The sequence below is a fragment of the Opisthorchis viverrini genome (genome assembly GCF_000715545.1).
Source record: "Opisthorchis viverrini unplaced genomic scaffold opera_v5_514, whole genome shotgun sequence".
NCBI classification, from domain to species: Eukaryota; Metazoa; Platyhelminthes; class Trematoda; order Opisthorchiida; family Opisthorchiidae; genus Opisthorchis; species Opisthorchis viverrini.
In genome coordinates, this window is record NW_008752180.1 from 204453 (window position 1) to 220307 (window position 15855).

General features: G+C 44.5%; 3 protein-coding genes across 3 annotated transcripts in view; 2 read left to right on the forward strand and 1 right to left on the reverse strand.

The window, feature by feature from the left end:
• T265_11547 (hypothetical protein) overlaps positions 1–15855 on the reverse strand; it is a gene marked incomplete at both ends in the record, with an annotated part of 64735 nt that overhangs the window by 28283 nt on the left and 20597 nt on the right. The window contains 6 exons of the mRNA XM_009178226.1: positions 75–573; positions 1466–1557; positions 5049–5755; positions 10760–10913; positions 11930–12015; positions 14705–14830. Coding sequence (XP_009176490.1) covers positions 75–573; positions 1466–1557; positions 5049–5755; positions 10760–10913; positions 11930–12015; positions 14705–14830 — 1664 coding nt within the window. The remainder of the gene's footprint in view (positions 1–74; positions 574–1465; positions 1558–5048; positions 5756–10759; positions 10914–11929; positions 12016–14704; positions 14831–15855) is intronic.
• T265_11546 (hypothetical protein) lies at positions 10430–10621 on the forward strand (the record flags this gene model as incomplete). Its single annotated transcript, XM_009178227.1, has 1 exon — positions 10430–10621. One exon carries the CDS (start codon positions 10430–10432, stop codon positions 10619–10621), a length of 192 nt encoding a protein of 63 aa, XP_009176491.1.
• Positions 12133–12345, forward strand: T265_11548 (hypothetical protein; the record flags this gene model as incomplete). The annotated part of the gene is made up of 1 exon (XM_009178228.1): positions 12133–12345. One exon carries the CDS (start codon positions 12133–12135, stop codon positions 12343–12345), a length of 213 nt encoding a protein of 70 aa, XP_009176492.1.

Here is a 15855-nt window from a genome sequence, read left to right on the forward strand (position 1 = left end):
TACATATATATGTAACCTATCTTACTCTCCGTAGCATACCGGGCGCAACAGCAGACAAGAGAAATGGCACTGACCTGGCAAAATCAGCCCCCGGCGGTCTGCTCCCCTTATAGATTGTGAGTTGACCCTTCTTTGCAAGCGGAGGGCACTGATGTTTTCTAAGTGTCGACGCCTAGCAGTGGGTGACCTCAGAAGTCGATCGGCCATATCCGATTCGCTAGATTTAATCTGCGAAGAGGATTTTTTACCCATATCCGAGATAAACGGTAACCAACTACGCCACCACACGACACGTGGTTCCCGCTTCCGACGACCTTTGTCTCCTTTGAACCAAGAATAACGTCTTTTCGCCCCAACGTTGTCGGCTTTTGAGTGAAGTTTATCCAAGCAAGAGAAACGAGACAGTCGAATAATCCAGTCCCAAGTTGGAGTTTGCCATCTCCAGTTGAAATCCGAGCACGGGAACAGTGCGGCATATAGTCGCAGATTCGACGGGAGACGACTTTGAAGAAAGCACAGTGGCAGGTAGATGGCCCAAAATACAGAAAACCACAGATGACGCGGGTCCTCGGTCTGAAACACAAAGTGAAACGAATGTTACTCACGGAAGAGTACGTCTACGATAAATTCAAATCGGGCGTACAAGTGTGTGGTGAAATCCCCAGCAAGAAAGTCACATTCAACACACTGGACTTCAACTACATCAAACGTTCAAGAAAGATACCTGGTCCGAAAGAAGAAAGAACGAAGACACTGGCTTCTTTGGAAGATGAAGTACATGGTCTCCTTGAGTTAAGCAGTAGAACTATGGACGCCTTTATACTATGAACTAGTCAAGAGCTGAACAAAGGTAGGAAATTAGTTTCACCGTCAAAATGTTACAAAAGGTGCAATGTACGTAGTTTTGCGCACAACCCAAGTGAGAATAAAGAGAAACAATGCGAAAATTTCTATGGGGACCAACTAATACAAGAAATTGCACCATATAAGCAAAAACACGCTACTGTTGTTAAACGTTCGAATGAATTTAGTGAATGTCAACGCAGATGTCAATCAACCAAGGTCGAGATTTTTATGAACTTCTCATTGGTATACATCCACGTATATGGTCTTATCGGAATCAGCCTGAGAAGTGGAAAACTGTATTTGCTCAAATACAAAACGAGAGGTGATCTGGAAGCTGTGCCATCAATAATCACCCGAATCACAATCAATATTGCTATTCACCCTGGCGGAGTAAATCGTATTCCGACATAGAAAATTGATTAGCGATTGGTGCTTCAATAGTTCACGTGTATGAAGCTTTCGGTAGCCCCGAGATATCCACCAATAAGCCAATGTCCAGTTTAGTGAACGCTTCCGGACTAAAATTCTAGTGCCGTTCACACGCACAGGTTACGCAAGGCCAGCTATGTAATAAAGGTATTCTCACGCCAAACTAGGAAGCAAACTGAGGGCAACTCACTTTCACTGCGAACAAGCAAAGCCACCAGCCGATTGCCAAAGCCACTGCGTTACGAATAAGCGAGAAACAAGCGGAGAACAGGCCAACGGAGCCTACAAATAATGACAGCAAATGAAGGAGAGATTACCGGAGTCTGAATTCACCCACAACGTTAGGTACACGGAATTTCACCGGACAACTTAATTATTTGTGTAGGCCGGATCTTATGGATTACCCTCACTTTATTTGATAGTGAGGACATTTTGCATCGACATGCTACAAAGACATAAACGTTTCAGTTTGTGGACAACCCAGCGAACACGAGTAACTTTTTATTGAGACGAACAACAAATAGGCTGTTCTTTTTCACAACGAGGATCCACAAAAGATCGTCAGTGAGCGTTGGGGTTGTCACGCTCGTATGAGACGAACAGCACATGTACACCGACAGTGTCAATGGGAAAAATACAAACTCAAAACAATTTCCAGCAAGGCCTCTCGGCAAGAGATATCTGTTGCCCTATTTGGCATAGAGTACGGACATAAAACTCTGCAAAGGGGGCCGTAGATGGCTCTTGTATGCGTGTTTAGCAGAAAAAACATAACATAACAGACATCGACAGAGAGGGAAAGGGACGGTTTCAGCTAAAGATAATCGTTGCCCAATTCGACATAGAGTACGGACGTTTAACGCTTGGGGCTAGTCGCTGATTATTTTTTTTTCCTGGGCGACGGTTTGGGCAGGGAACATTGGGTAGGGCAGTGCATCGGAGGGATGTAGGGGAAGACCTGTGAGCCAAGAGCTGCAAGGACGAATGATGCTTTCTAGTTTCCGAGGATAAAGAAGGGTGTTTGGTTGAGGCGGTCTACCTTGAGACTTTGACCCAAAAGTCTGACACACAAGATTCTGGGATTTATTCGGGGACCCTACCCTTAGCCTCTGACTCAAAAGTTTAAACTGCTAAGCAGCGGTTGTTAAGGCTTCTTTGGGTACCCTTCCGGAAGCCAATAAGACATCACTATCTCACTCCTAATGTGGTTGCGCATACCAGGTGCCTTCTGAGCAGCACCGGGCTTTTTGGTTTTAAAGGCAACGGCAATGCAACGGCTATCACATCAACCGTTGGGCGACCGGAGTGGGCGGTTTTCTACTCCGTCCTTCCTCTAGGGAAAGCAGCATAACTGCTTCGCCTGGGGGGAAACGTCTTACTGCCTTTACACTCCTATCGCAGAAGACAGTACAACATTACCTCCGGACCGCCTCGTATAACGATCACTCGCAACACAGAGGGATCGCTGTTCTTCGTCGGGTTGCTCCCCGTTCCCTTTCCTGGCATAGTTAAACCTTTAGGAGCTGAGTTCTAGATAGTATATCCCGCAGGATCGTTACAGCACAGAAGCCCAACCACCACGACAAGGTGACGGCCTTAGGTCTAGCGCTTGGCAGTGTTCTATATCAATTCCATATATTCATGATTGAAACCTGTTTTAGGCTGTACACGTCTGAGAGAGGGAGATACCAGTGAGGAACAATAAGCAACTTAAAGTGTCTGTTGCACTACATGGTGTTGACTTTACAATGAAGATGAGGGCAATCTCCGAAACGAGCTATACTCGTTAAAATGTCAGGTCTATTCTTACGATACCATTATAATATGATATCGCTATATTATGGTAGAGATTTAACATAGCTCCGAACTGGCTTTAGCTAAGGACGGTTACGTTTCGTTTCGAAACTCAATCTAGGAACAAAGACTCCACTGCTGAATCGAACATTACCGATTGCCCCTTATAATGGATTTCTCGGTTAACTGCAAGATATTTTAGGAGCTCAAAACGAAGAGTTGAACCAACGTAGAAAGTTGTACTGCCTTGACATCACTACTTATTGTTCGGATAGGCGAATGGCTATACGCACGTGTCAAGTCCCCCTCTGCATTAGCAATGACTGCTTTGTTCAGTGCTGCTAACAACAGCATTCTACCCAACTACACCACGCTCCCGGTGCCTAGCTGCCATGCCACACGAAGTAAGCACGAGGGTCGGGATACTACTAGCTTGCCAAAGCCTAGACAGAAGTCGAGATTTAGAGGCCGGGTTCGAACCACGGACCTTCCGGTCAGTAAATTCGCGCTCTAGCTACTGATCCATCACGCCTGCACTCGCTGTCATTGAGTACGGTTTTTTGTAAGGACAGAAAAGGGCGTAGTTACTGCATTCCATGGACGGCGCAAGAATGACAAGATGTTAGCCAATTACTTCCGATTGGCCAGACACAAAGTAAACCACACGTCAACGAAGATGCATCTGGCAAATGACAGGTACATGTACGTCTACATTCAACATCTGCGAGGACAAGGCTGACAGCCGTCGAAAGATATACATTGGTGACTTTAGCCTTATCACGCCATATGTGTCCGGGTCATTTCAACCATCTATGCGACGCCACGAAATGCCGAAACAAGTATTCATATTGGTCCACGTGACCCTGATAAACATGCTCCTACAAACACATTAAAATCATCTAGAAGCTATCGGCTTCAACTGTGATAATGACCACCACCTGGCGCATAACAGATTGACTCATCCACAACGCTTAGTAACTGGGTCTAGACGTTGGTCGCATTCATGCATTGAAACAGCTTCGGAGATTGTGTAATCTACTGAGCGGTATGTTGCTGAGGCGCATAAGGATTCAATCAGCTGATACAACTTCAAACGCCCATTAAACGTTTGGGATTTCAACAAAAGGAGCGCCCACCTGAATCAAGATAAACTACAAATAGTATAACCGAATCGACAGTGGTATGGATCAGTAACACAAGGCTGAACAGGGTAGAGTCACTGGGGTCAAGTTGGAGGATGTAAATGAATCTAGGCTGATTGTTTGCTTGCTCAAAGTAGAAGGGCGAGTCCTTAATTGGAATCAGGTGGGTTCGTGGGTGTAAAAGCGGTCAGAGCGCTGATTAACCTTGAAAATTTTCTGTGGTTAATGATGATTGATTATGAAGAATTGTGGTTTTTCAGAAAGAAGCCCAGCCGTTACTTTGTCTATGTGACTCAGGATGGAAACGTGTCAACAACCCTAGTGCCAACATACTACGCTGGATGTTTTAGGCTCGAGTGACTGACAAGCCAGGTGGAAATCTGAGGCAAATAAATGAATTTCCCATCACTAAGTGACCTATAGCTCTGAGGAAAAGGCTAGCTCTCTCCAAAAACGGTCCAGTTAATCTGACCATGATCGTGGACTATGGCGCAATACTAACATTTGACCAGCCAATCAAAACCCGATTCCATGACCACCTGTAGGCTAACGTGAACTGTGCCGAGAAATGACATCCTTCTGATAGCCAGTAGTTAGAACGCTCGGAATAGAATGGCTGACGAGGCGGAGAGTCACAGTTATGGCCACCTAAGCCTTGGTCAGTACAGTACACTAAGTACCCACGATTCAGGTTGTTATAGCTTAAATTACTTTAACCAGCGAAAAAAACCGATTCCTGGTTAGAACAGTAATTTTTGTAGAATAATTACTTTTGAGCTCATATGTAATGAAAGAGAATTGAAAAGCAGGTCAAATCAGGTGGATTGATGCACTCACCACTGCCACCAAATATGTGAATATCGATTTGCTCCAGCAAGTATGTCAGTGCAGTATTCAGTTGTGGGATGAGACCAAGGGGAAACAGAACAGGGTAGATAAGCAATAGGGTAGAGATGAGAGACCGAACAAAACCAGCCAGTCGTGCGGCGGACCATGGTGAACCGAACAGCTCTATTGAGGTCACGGTTGGTTTGATGTCATCGGCTGACTGCTCATATCGGTCGCCTTGAAGGGATAAATGCGGAACTGGATGTGCTGAGTCCAAAGGTTTGTCTGTCAGGGAAACCCATGGCAAAAGCAGCGGACTTGATGAGGAGAACAGCGCATTCCCCACCAAGCTCAATTCACCAGTTTGGAAAGACGCAAGTCGCAATGAGCTGGGTTGCTCTTTGCTGAATGCCGGAACAATAGCCGGATACGGAGCTGGAGCCATCACGAAGCCGGTTGTTGAGACAAATATAGCAGCCATCAAACAAAAGAATGCGGCTCGCGAGTAGACAATAACACGATTGAAACCATGCTGAGGTGATGCGGCATCTGGCTGAACGCTCTTGACGAGAGAATAGTGACAGCCCGCAATCGCAAAACAAAACATAACCACACTTGCCGTGGAAAACGGGCTGCAACATAGTAGCAGATAACCCATCACACTGACAAGCAGTGACATCAGGATACTCAAGAGTGCTTCCCACCAGGTCAACCATCTGAAAAAGAGAGAAATATTGCATCAGATATCTAATGAAGACACGGGAAGTTCTAAAGGCAGAAATGCATGTTAACAGCTCGCAAGAACCTTCATGCGTTGAAAGACGTCAGTTATATGCGAAGTACCGTAGAGGAGCAGACATTCACCTATTCCAATGTTTCAGATCGTACGCAACAATAAATGGCGTTCAAGCCTACGTAGTCGGACTGGGCCAAAGGATCCTAAGTTGCTAGCAGTGTGATCCCACTGAGAATTCTGCATCACGGTTCTCACGACCGTAGTTTCACATGGAACCTCATCTCATGCAGCATCCTAATGGCAATTCGCAATACCGTACGCTTTACACAGTGTCTCAAGCACACAGATGAGATACCCTTGAATCCAGTTCTCTCAATTAACAATCTGTCAGAGTAATTGTGGCTCATCTAGACTGCGTTCAAAGATAAGAGCCAAATACGCTTTACACAGTGTCTCAAGCACACAGGTGAGATACCCTTGAATCCAGTTCTCTCAGTTAACAATCTGTCAGAGTAATTGTGGCTGCGTTCAAAGATAAGAGCCAACGGGTACAAAAGATGGCGCTGTACAGTATTAAAGACTTAGAAGTTCACGGTCACGACAACAGGACGGTCCGATTGATCAGCAAAGCTGAATCAACCAACAACTGCACTGGAAGGTAGTACTGAATGTAGTCTGTTAGGTAGATTATTTAGCTGTAAACCGAAGATGCCGATCTTCGTTTGATTACCTCACACGGTCTAAGTACTTTAGCACATTTTCTGGACGATATGCCCCAGTACATACTTGTACTGCGCAGTGGAGGATTCACTTCACGTCAACCTCTCAAAAGAATGTTACAAAGGTGTAATCGTGCATCATGCATCAAAATGGTCCTAGGATAATTTCTCTCTGCAGGGCAAGCACTCCCTCGATACTCATCGATTACGATTTTTTGGCTTACCAGTTTAACAGTGTATGCAGTGAAGGTCGGTACGCGACTGCGCTCATCACATAAAGCAGTAGATGGGCACATGCTTGAAGAAACCTTACAGGTAGCGTCAGGCAATTTACTGTTATAGTGGCATTGAAACTCTTCGTCTCCATGAGTTTGCATAAAAAGTATTTTCTATTCAATCAATCGGAGGATGGTTGGAACCGATTGAGTATGCAACAGTCCAGAAAGGTTTGGTAAATAATCAGTTGATTTTTCTATTGCTTGCTCGTTACCTCGTCCTTAATTTATCTTAAAATCGAGTTTGTTTCTTCTCGAGGACCAAAAGCATTTTGAGGTCAGCAGTGTCGTAACAATAAAATGTGTAGTTAAACTTCATCGCTCAATCTAATGCCGTGCAGTGTGGTTGGTGAAGTGACATTGCGGCACGATCACCTGAAGTCAACCAAGGTAAAGATGAACACTCCAGCCTTATTATCAATAGTCATCATCATCATCATCATCGACAGCATGACATCAGTGTTCAACACCGATGCTTCAACGCCGTATTATTATCAATAAAGGTGTTTGTGGCAGTATGCGGGTGTTAGTTTTCGTAAATCAGTGAGAAACATCAGACGTATCGCTATCGGCCGGGGACCTAATCATGAAAAAACTAGGGTTTGCACACCTACTTGATGAACGATATTAAATCGGAAGGAACCGGACCAAATACGAGAAGGGAAATAACGACCACCTAGTCCGTATGCCACCCGGTAGGTCACCGTTGTTCGATCACAAATAGGGTTGTTAACCTTAACATCTCGCCGCAATACGTGACACAGTGAATTGGATGCGGGACTGACGGCATAGTAATTCATCGACCTCATCAAGTTGGGGGATACGAAAATCCACCGGTAAGTCAGTTGGTAGTAAAACCAATACATCTCTAATGCGACCGCACTCATTGTGATGATGCCTTGTGGACGGTCACATGAGCTTGATAGATTCAATTTATCGGTAGTATATCAGACCGAAATATCAGAGCAATTCAGTTAGAGGTTGTCGGCCAACATACCAAAGTGCGCTAACTTGGAAGGGGATAATACAACAAAGAAATTTTTAAAAAACCTTTCACAAGATGACACCAATGAAGGATGCGGCTCAAATGTTTTCATGTTACCGTACTACTGGCCAGAGGCGACTGAGAGTAAATTTCTAGTTCAGTTCAAAACCTCCGTGAATTATTATGTAAGGTCGTACGCATTTCGGTTCTGATAGATGACGATCCATCATCTACATCCCGGATCATCTTGTTCGTATGTATGCCTGGAAAACAGGTTAAACTGTTTTATGGAGATTTCACAACTATTAAGCCGCCTGAGATAAATACAAACACCCTATCTTGATCCAAAGCCCATAGTTGCTTATCAGTCGAAGGGTAGATCGACTAACCGATTTTCGAGAAAGCCCACAGGTCTTACGCGACTAAGGTGAATACACCCACAGGTAGTCGACCGGATTGGTTATCAGTCATTATATACTTCGGTAAGTCAATAGCGTGATGACCTAGGGGCGCTATAGTTCGCGATAACGAAGAGAATGGTTTTCTCACTGTGGGTATCAGGAGAAGGAGAAGCGCATTCAGAAAAGTCGTAGTCGTGTTCTACCTAATGTTTGCACAAGGCGACTTAAAACATCGCAGGGTGTTGACTGAAATGGTTCCATTCAACACGACGGTCCGATGTTCGATTGATCGGGTTGAGTGCATTTGGCGAAACTATCGGCAAGTCCATTTTCCATTGTAACTTTGCAACAGAAACCAACACATCTTTCTTGAAATCAGCGCGTCACACAGGCTTTTCGGCACAAAGATGGCTGGCTGTAGGTTATTCCGTATGGTATAATGTCTGGCATGGTGTGCTTCTGGATAGTTTCCATTTTTCTGATCAAATCTCTAGAGCTTCAGCAGCTTTCCTCCCCTGCAACATTTATTTATTTTGTGTCATGAGCGTAGAATTGAAGTCTCGGGAACACTATTTCGAGAATCCATGATGATCCATTCACCTTTGTTTTGCTTTTTAGCATAGATTGGCTTCACTTACGGGACGAAATCTCCACAAAAATCCAAAATCTCCTCAAACTACCAACAATATGTAAGTAACTCAGTGGAAGAATAAACTTCACTCAATGAGTGAAATTTCTATCTGAGAAGTTGTTCGAAGAGCCAGTCAACACGTGTGACCGCGTGATGTGGATCCCGTGAGTGAAGGATGAGCGGCGCTATATCCTGTCCAAGTGCGAGTTAATCACACTGCTGATCAGCCACTCGTGGCCGAACGGTTAAGTGTTCGAGACACTTTGAAGTTTCGTGAGGTGCGCACTGCTGATGATTCCCAATAAGGATGAAACAGCTGTACAGTGCTTCCCCGGCTTTTCAGCATAGATTGGCTTCACTTCTCCACAAATGGAAATCGGTAGGGTATCACTGGTCAACCGTCAACATGAACAGTCCATCTATACAAGAAAGTACCGCAAGTTTTTGATTCACTGGCAGGAAGGACACCCTTATATGAAGATTAAGCAGTAGCAGTCAGTAGTAGTTTCACTAACTTTTCACCGCCCGGTTATACAGAGCATGGCCAGTAAGGCGAAACTGTACCTGAGATGAACGACAGAGCGCAGGAGTTCTGGTGGCAACCACCTCCCCATGTCCGCTTCAGCCGATCGAAACTACCATTCACTAATCTCCCCGTCCTCTGTAGTGCTACCATATACATGGAAAAATTTGGATTGGATTCAAAGTCTATGACTACTTTCGGGAAGCTGGGTCAAAAAATATCGCACAAACTAGCGAGTTAAAGATTGCTCATAACTCGACCACTTCAGTGCACTGTTCCAATTCTGAGCCGTGTACTGTAGTTAGGTTACATCAACTTCTGATCACCGACAGAAAAAGCACACAATAGAACGTGGTTGTGGTCCGTGGAAACGAAACACAGAATACAAGCTCAATAGGTGAGAATCAGTGAGTGGAAATTGATTTTAGCCCTATGATGAAGAACAACAAACACAGGCAAAACACTGATGGAGTCATTTGTTCTGTTTTCTAACACATTCTTCGCAGCTTCGGTGAAATTAGGACACAGGGAAATTAGGGTTGCTAACAAGCAGGCGAATAGCATAACTGTATCAAAATATTGGCAGCTCGGATGCAGTTAACGGACGGTGATCAGGTGGTTGTAGGTCCGTTCAGACTATCGTAAGCAATCCAAGAAGTATCCTCACTGGCATCCGTTTCTGCAGTAATTCTTCACATCGAACTATGCCTATGGACCCCACGCATAATGGGTAATACAACACACGGTCGGCACTGAGCCCCGTGTGTATCCGCCTAAACGCCCTGAAACCAAACGGTGAACGGGGGGGCAATTCAAAAGCCGACAGTACGCCAAATGACGGTCCATAATTTTCAAGTCACGTGAGAATAGTTGAAACTCAGAGTGTATACAGACGGTGGCCTGGTGACCAGCACCACTCAAAAAAACCATCAAAGGTACAGCTCACGCTAGCCCTTATCCAGCTTGACTTATATAAGGAGGGACACTGAGTTACTTGTAGCAAGGGTGTATGTTTAGCACTCCAAAATATTCACGACGTTAAGGTGGGTCGTTTCCATAAGGATGCATTAAAAAACATTAGAAAAACATTAGAAACAGTTAAATGGGGATCAAAAATACAATGCAGCCTAGTGAAAGAAAGCGGATAACCCAGCGACCCAAACCACGGCTTCTCAGTGATGAACCGAATGAAGTTCCTAAAGACTTGGACGGTGATACTCCGGGACGACAGGGAGCGCTCTGGGACTATGGCAACCACCATCCAAACTCTGGGTTTCAGGTGAATGAGAATTTTCAACTTGAGCTTTACTAGTTCCGGGTAAGAACGATAAAAGCAGTGCCCAGTTATGCTACCAGCGTCGGTTTGTGATACAAAACTGAACGACAGCAGAATGTGTGAAAAATCCCACAGATGATTAGGATAAAGTCTGGAAATGAGAAGAAACCATACCGATCGAATAGCGCATCCAGCTGAAGCCGTCCAACACGCAAAGTGATAGCGAATGGGAGTCGAGGAAACACTTGTAATTCATACACTTTGGCGTTCGGCACCGACGGTGGACGAGTGATTTTGCGATGAGGAGGCCGCCATGGTTGAATGGAGTCTGAGTGGCACAAAAAACAAGTGCGTAGGACAGTGATTCAAAAGTCCCAAGACAAATACGCACGAAGAATTTACCCGTCAACATCTCCGAAGAAATATTCCGCACAACCAATCCCAAGAAATAAAACGGGTTTTCAACGACGAGTTTATGCACTGCTTGTGAAGATGGAATATGCGGTGCTCTGTGCGACTACGTATAGCTGAGCACCGCTGTGGAGTGCTGTAAATTACACTGACTCGAGCAAGAAGATGCCAGAAGACGCCCATGGGCAACTCAGTATGCCGGTTCTTGTTGCGTGTTCAAGTTAACTGACGTGTACAGAGATCAACACCCAGTAAACATATACCTCATGTATGAGTCGTTTGCATATTAAACGGGTAAGAACCATTCTTCTTAAGGGGAGCACGTATTCAATGAATCATAACATTCCCGAGCTGCGTTACTATGCGTTAAACAATGTGATCATTTGCAAAACAGCCTTCGAAAGTAGCGGTATAACCCGATATAACCCGCATTTGATAATCATATCGTTACTACTGATCCAGAACCAATGCATAATACTCAGATGTAACGACTGGATATGAAGAACACATTGAACGGTTCACCTAAAAAATATCCAGCCGCGATCTAGTTGGTCCGGCAGTCTACAGGAAAAATGTGACGGAAGATCAACAAAGAAGCGCGCTAGTCGACAAAAAAAGGAGTTGTCGGACCCACATCACAATGTCATCAGGATGCGGATATGAAACGTTCATTCGTCAGAAGAACGTGCAACATCCTCCCTCAAACAAGGTGGTGAAGTGATGAAAGGACTCCGTACTTTGCTACAGATGAAAAGAGGATGACAGCTATAGGCCCATTTTTCACACTCACAATCAGCAGTTGGAAAACAGTTGATTCAAATGGGCATCAGTGGCATACGCAGTAAAAAAAAAAGCATTATTCTACAGTCGGACACGGGGTACCATTCCTCACAAAAGTGGGTTCCGTTGAAGTGCTATACACGAAGCACTTACCAGCGGATTCCCGGCGAACTGGAGTGGATCTGTTTGGAGAAGAGGTTCTGGAGAGTGGGCGATGAACGACACTGTGGCGTTGTGCCCTATAAATAGAAAGAGTATATTAAAAACATCCGCAACGTCCTGAACAACTTTGACGGCTGAAGATAATTGAGTCGTTCTGGTTGGTTTGATAAAGATTGTTAGTGAACTCAGACTAGATGCCTGTAAAGACTTCTAACCACATTCCCTTTCTAAATGCGCCCAAACTACTTGCCGAGGGTATGGTTTCTTCTGAGAAAGACATCACGAATAAGGGTTCCAAAAATGATGGGAGAAAAGTCGCAGACAGCATTTCTAGCATATCCGATCCCCAGGCGAAGGATGAAGCAACTGGTTCCGGAACTGGGTTATTCCGTGCAGTCACCCGCTAAAAAATATGAATTAGTTGGCAAAATTCAAAATAAACAGTATGCTACTTTTGATAGGTCATTTCGGCAGTGAGTCCGACGGAGATGAGGGAGTTTAGGCGTATAAAATCAAATAAAACTGTCCAACGCTGTTAAGTCGCCAGAATTTCACCTACGCTACATACCTTGAAAAACCGAACAGCAATTGGAGGGTGTACACAGTGGAAGGATATTTCTCAAAGTATTCTGAATCACACTGTTAGCCCCGCGTACTGCGACCTAGAATTTCGACCGAACTTTGATGGGGCAGTGGCGGTGGGGATTCCATGCACAAAACTACCTTCCGGAGGGAAACGTTCGGAATAACCAAACACCAATTCGGCTGGGCAAAAGTGTGCCTAACAGACTACGGAAAAAAGGCATGTACTGATTGGTTAGAAAATGAACTCATCAGGACTGAATGTTTTTGGCTAGAAACCCCTTCACGAAGATTTTAGCGCTACATTGTCAGAAATTTTGCGTCAGCTCTATAAACACGTCTGCAGTGATCGCCTAATGTCTCCATTACAAACAGTTTCAGGCTACGGTGCACGTCGAAATACTATAATGGATGGAACACCACACCAAGGACAACCACAGTAGCAAATCCCATCAAAACCGAGGGGATATGGGGACACAACTATGTTCACCATTGCCATCCATGATTGTGCAAGTGGCATTATGCTGTGGTGAGTGAGATCACTACGATGATTTCCCAACAAATGAACAGAAGGAACTAGATTACTTATTTAACATGCACAAGTGGAGGAGCCAAGTAGCCATCGAACCAGGACCACATTCTACTATGGTGCTAGCAGTCTCGCAACACACGCCCTGTGCCTACAAAGTGCAGTATCAGAAACTGTCCCTTGAGAAACAATGGAGATCGTGGAAAGTTTTCCGTACTCCAGTACCTGTATAAGCTGTGATGGAAATGTGCCCGATGGACCTAGCATGATACATAATCTATAACCCGCATAAGGAAACATCGTCTACCGGACGATCTTCATTTTCCATGTCCCGCTCACAGTGGTGCAAACTGCGACGTGGACAGAAGGATGCAGAGAAATTAGGAGATATGGGTTCCGTTAGTGCTGCCGCTTTCCAAGGTGTAGTCACTGTGAAATCTAGTGGCCGACCGACGTCATTGGTATTAATTCTATCCGTTTATGTCTCCCTAAGCGCTTGCAGTAAGTCCGGACAGGTCATCTTCCTCGATCGCTCTTTCGTTTCCTTACTTTATGGCACCAAAGATAATTGAATAAACTTTGTGGTCGTATAACAACCATCAAGCATTATTGTCAGCAGGGGTATTGTTGTCCGTGATCGGGACATCTGTAAACAATGTGTTATCATTTCTATCATACCAGATGCGTTGCTCATTAATACACTTCAAAGCAACCCGGCAAAATTGACCAACATGAACACATTTAGACTGTGATGGTATAGCTCTCAAGCAACATCACAGTTGGACCTGATAAACTGTCCCCGGAGCTACCTGCTCGCCAATCACACTGACAGTACGATAGAAGGAGAAAGCGTCAGTGGAGAACGGGTGAGGTGGGTTGGGTCCCAAATTCGGTTAGATTTCAAAACACATTTGCAGCTCTAACACATGAAGTGCTGTATCCAGATCTGTTATACGCACTGTAATTCCATCCATGGAAATGAAAAGAAAACACCACCTGCTCGAAACTGTAGACCGATGCGGAGAAAAGACACCTCACTGTAGGACAAAACTATGGATGAAAGTTAAAATCATCAGGTTCCTTTAACCTATCTGTTACGGAAGAGAAGTAGTGCAAACGTACAATCGCAATCGATGATTGAGTTCGGCTTCTTTGGAACTAGATACATTTGGCAGCTACTTGATGATCGCGCAAACGATCCCATCTGTTTGCCATTGAGTAATTTGTGTTGGTTGTCCCACACAACGCGAGTGAAGACTTCGCCCCTATCCTGGTTATTCAAACCGAAAATAAACCCCAAGACAGAGTGCAATATTATTATCAAGCAACACGAAGATTTTTTCCCCAACTGATAGTTGGATATTAAAATGCGCTTATTTAGAGAACCGAAACATCACAAAAGCTGAAAAAAGGTTGCGATAACAGGAACCGAATGTTCTTCGCAAAGGATATATATGCAAACTATGAGTATGGCATGAACGGGAAAACTACAGCGTCGAGAAGAGGGAAAGTGGAGACGGCAGCTGCAGGAAGGTCGGGCAAGAAGAAATGTTCTACCACGACACGAGGTGAAACGTACCGAAACCGTAAAAAAAAGACAAGGAAACACTAACATATTAAATAAGGCTAATATCTGAGGCTATTTAAACACATACCTATCGGCATCAAACAAGAGGGCCAATGTGCACAAAGATTCACTGCGTTCTTCGGTTGGCGGTTTCGGAGAATCCCTGGGTTTGTCGGTCGCTGCAGCCACAGCAAACAAAATATCCAACTCGGCACTAAAATCAGTGTGAGAAGCGCATCGGTATTAAACAAAAAGTACCTTCGTTTGCAAGCACAATGAGCAAAGGAAGATTGTGAAAATCCAAAGGATTGGTTCCCTGAATGCCTCACGTTGGTAAACGTCGAGCACGGTAGGGAAATCAGTGAGAGTGCTTTGACTGTTGATTCCGAATTGGAAAGATTTGGCGGAACTTACTTGCGCAAAACCCACCGTTAACTCATTCAAAAACTTTATGGTCAGCTAGAAAAGCCACAGCCATGTCCAGTCTCAGGATCTTTAAGTTTAAACCATGCAGAAGAGTTCGTTAGTCCGAACGATTCCATTAATAATGGTCATTGAATGTTTTCGTAGGGAAGTGGCCATTTCACTGGATAGTCCATTATGGTGTCTCCCCCCCATACCCACCAAAACACAGTGTACAAATCATTAGTCGTGGCGATTATCTAATGTAGGATTAGTTCACACATCGAGTAGCTGAATCTGCGTCAACAAGACCCATCTCAATTGAATGTCCTCATAAGTGCATTAAATGGTGCGGTCAATAGTGGCATGATTGAGGTCACCCCGATAACACCAGCATGGTCTCAGATAATCGGTTAGACTCCATAAAAATGAACCTTGAAATCCACACGAACTATTACAACAATAAACAGGCAGCAAAAAGAGGTCCAAATCTTTCCGACAGGGTGAAAACAGATTTATAAAGCCAATTGGTCTGATACCTCCATGTTGTTCACCACTGGCACGGAGCTCAGTACCTGAAATACCGCTTGAACCACATGAGATAAGGTAAATTCACCCGTCTCTAGCCAGGTTAATAGTACGCTAGCCACCTAACCGAGTTTTTTTAGCTTAGAAATGACAATGTTCATTCAGGCATTGTGTGCTTATACTCACAGTATTCGGTCAATCACGGGTGACACACTATAGGTTATTCGATTTACTTAACACGGGTTTAATCGTAATTTAATCCAACAGATGTTCATTGAAGATATGCCTCAAACGCTTGTTCTCGTCTTT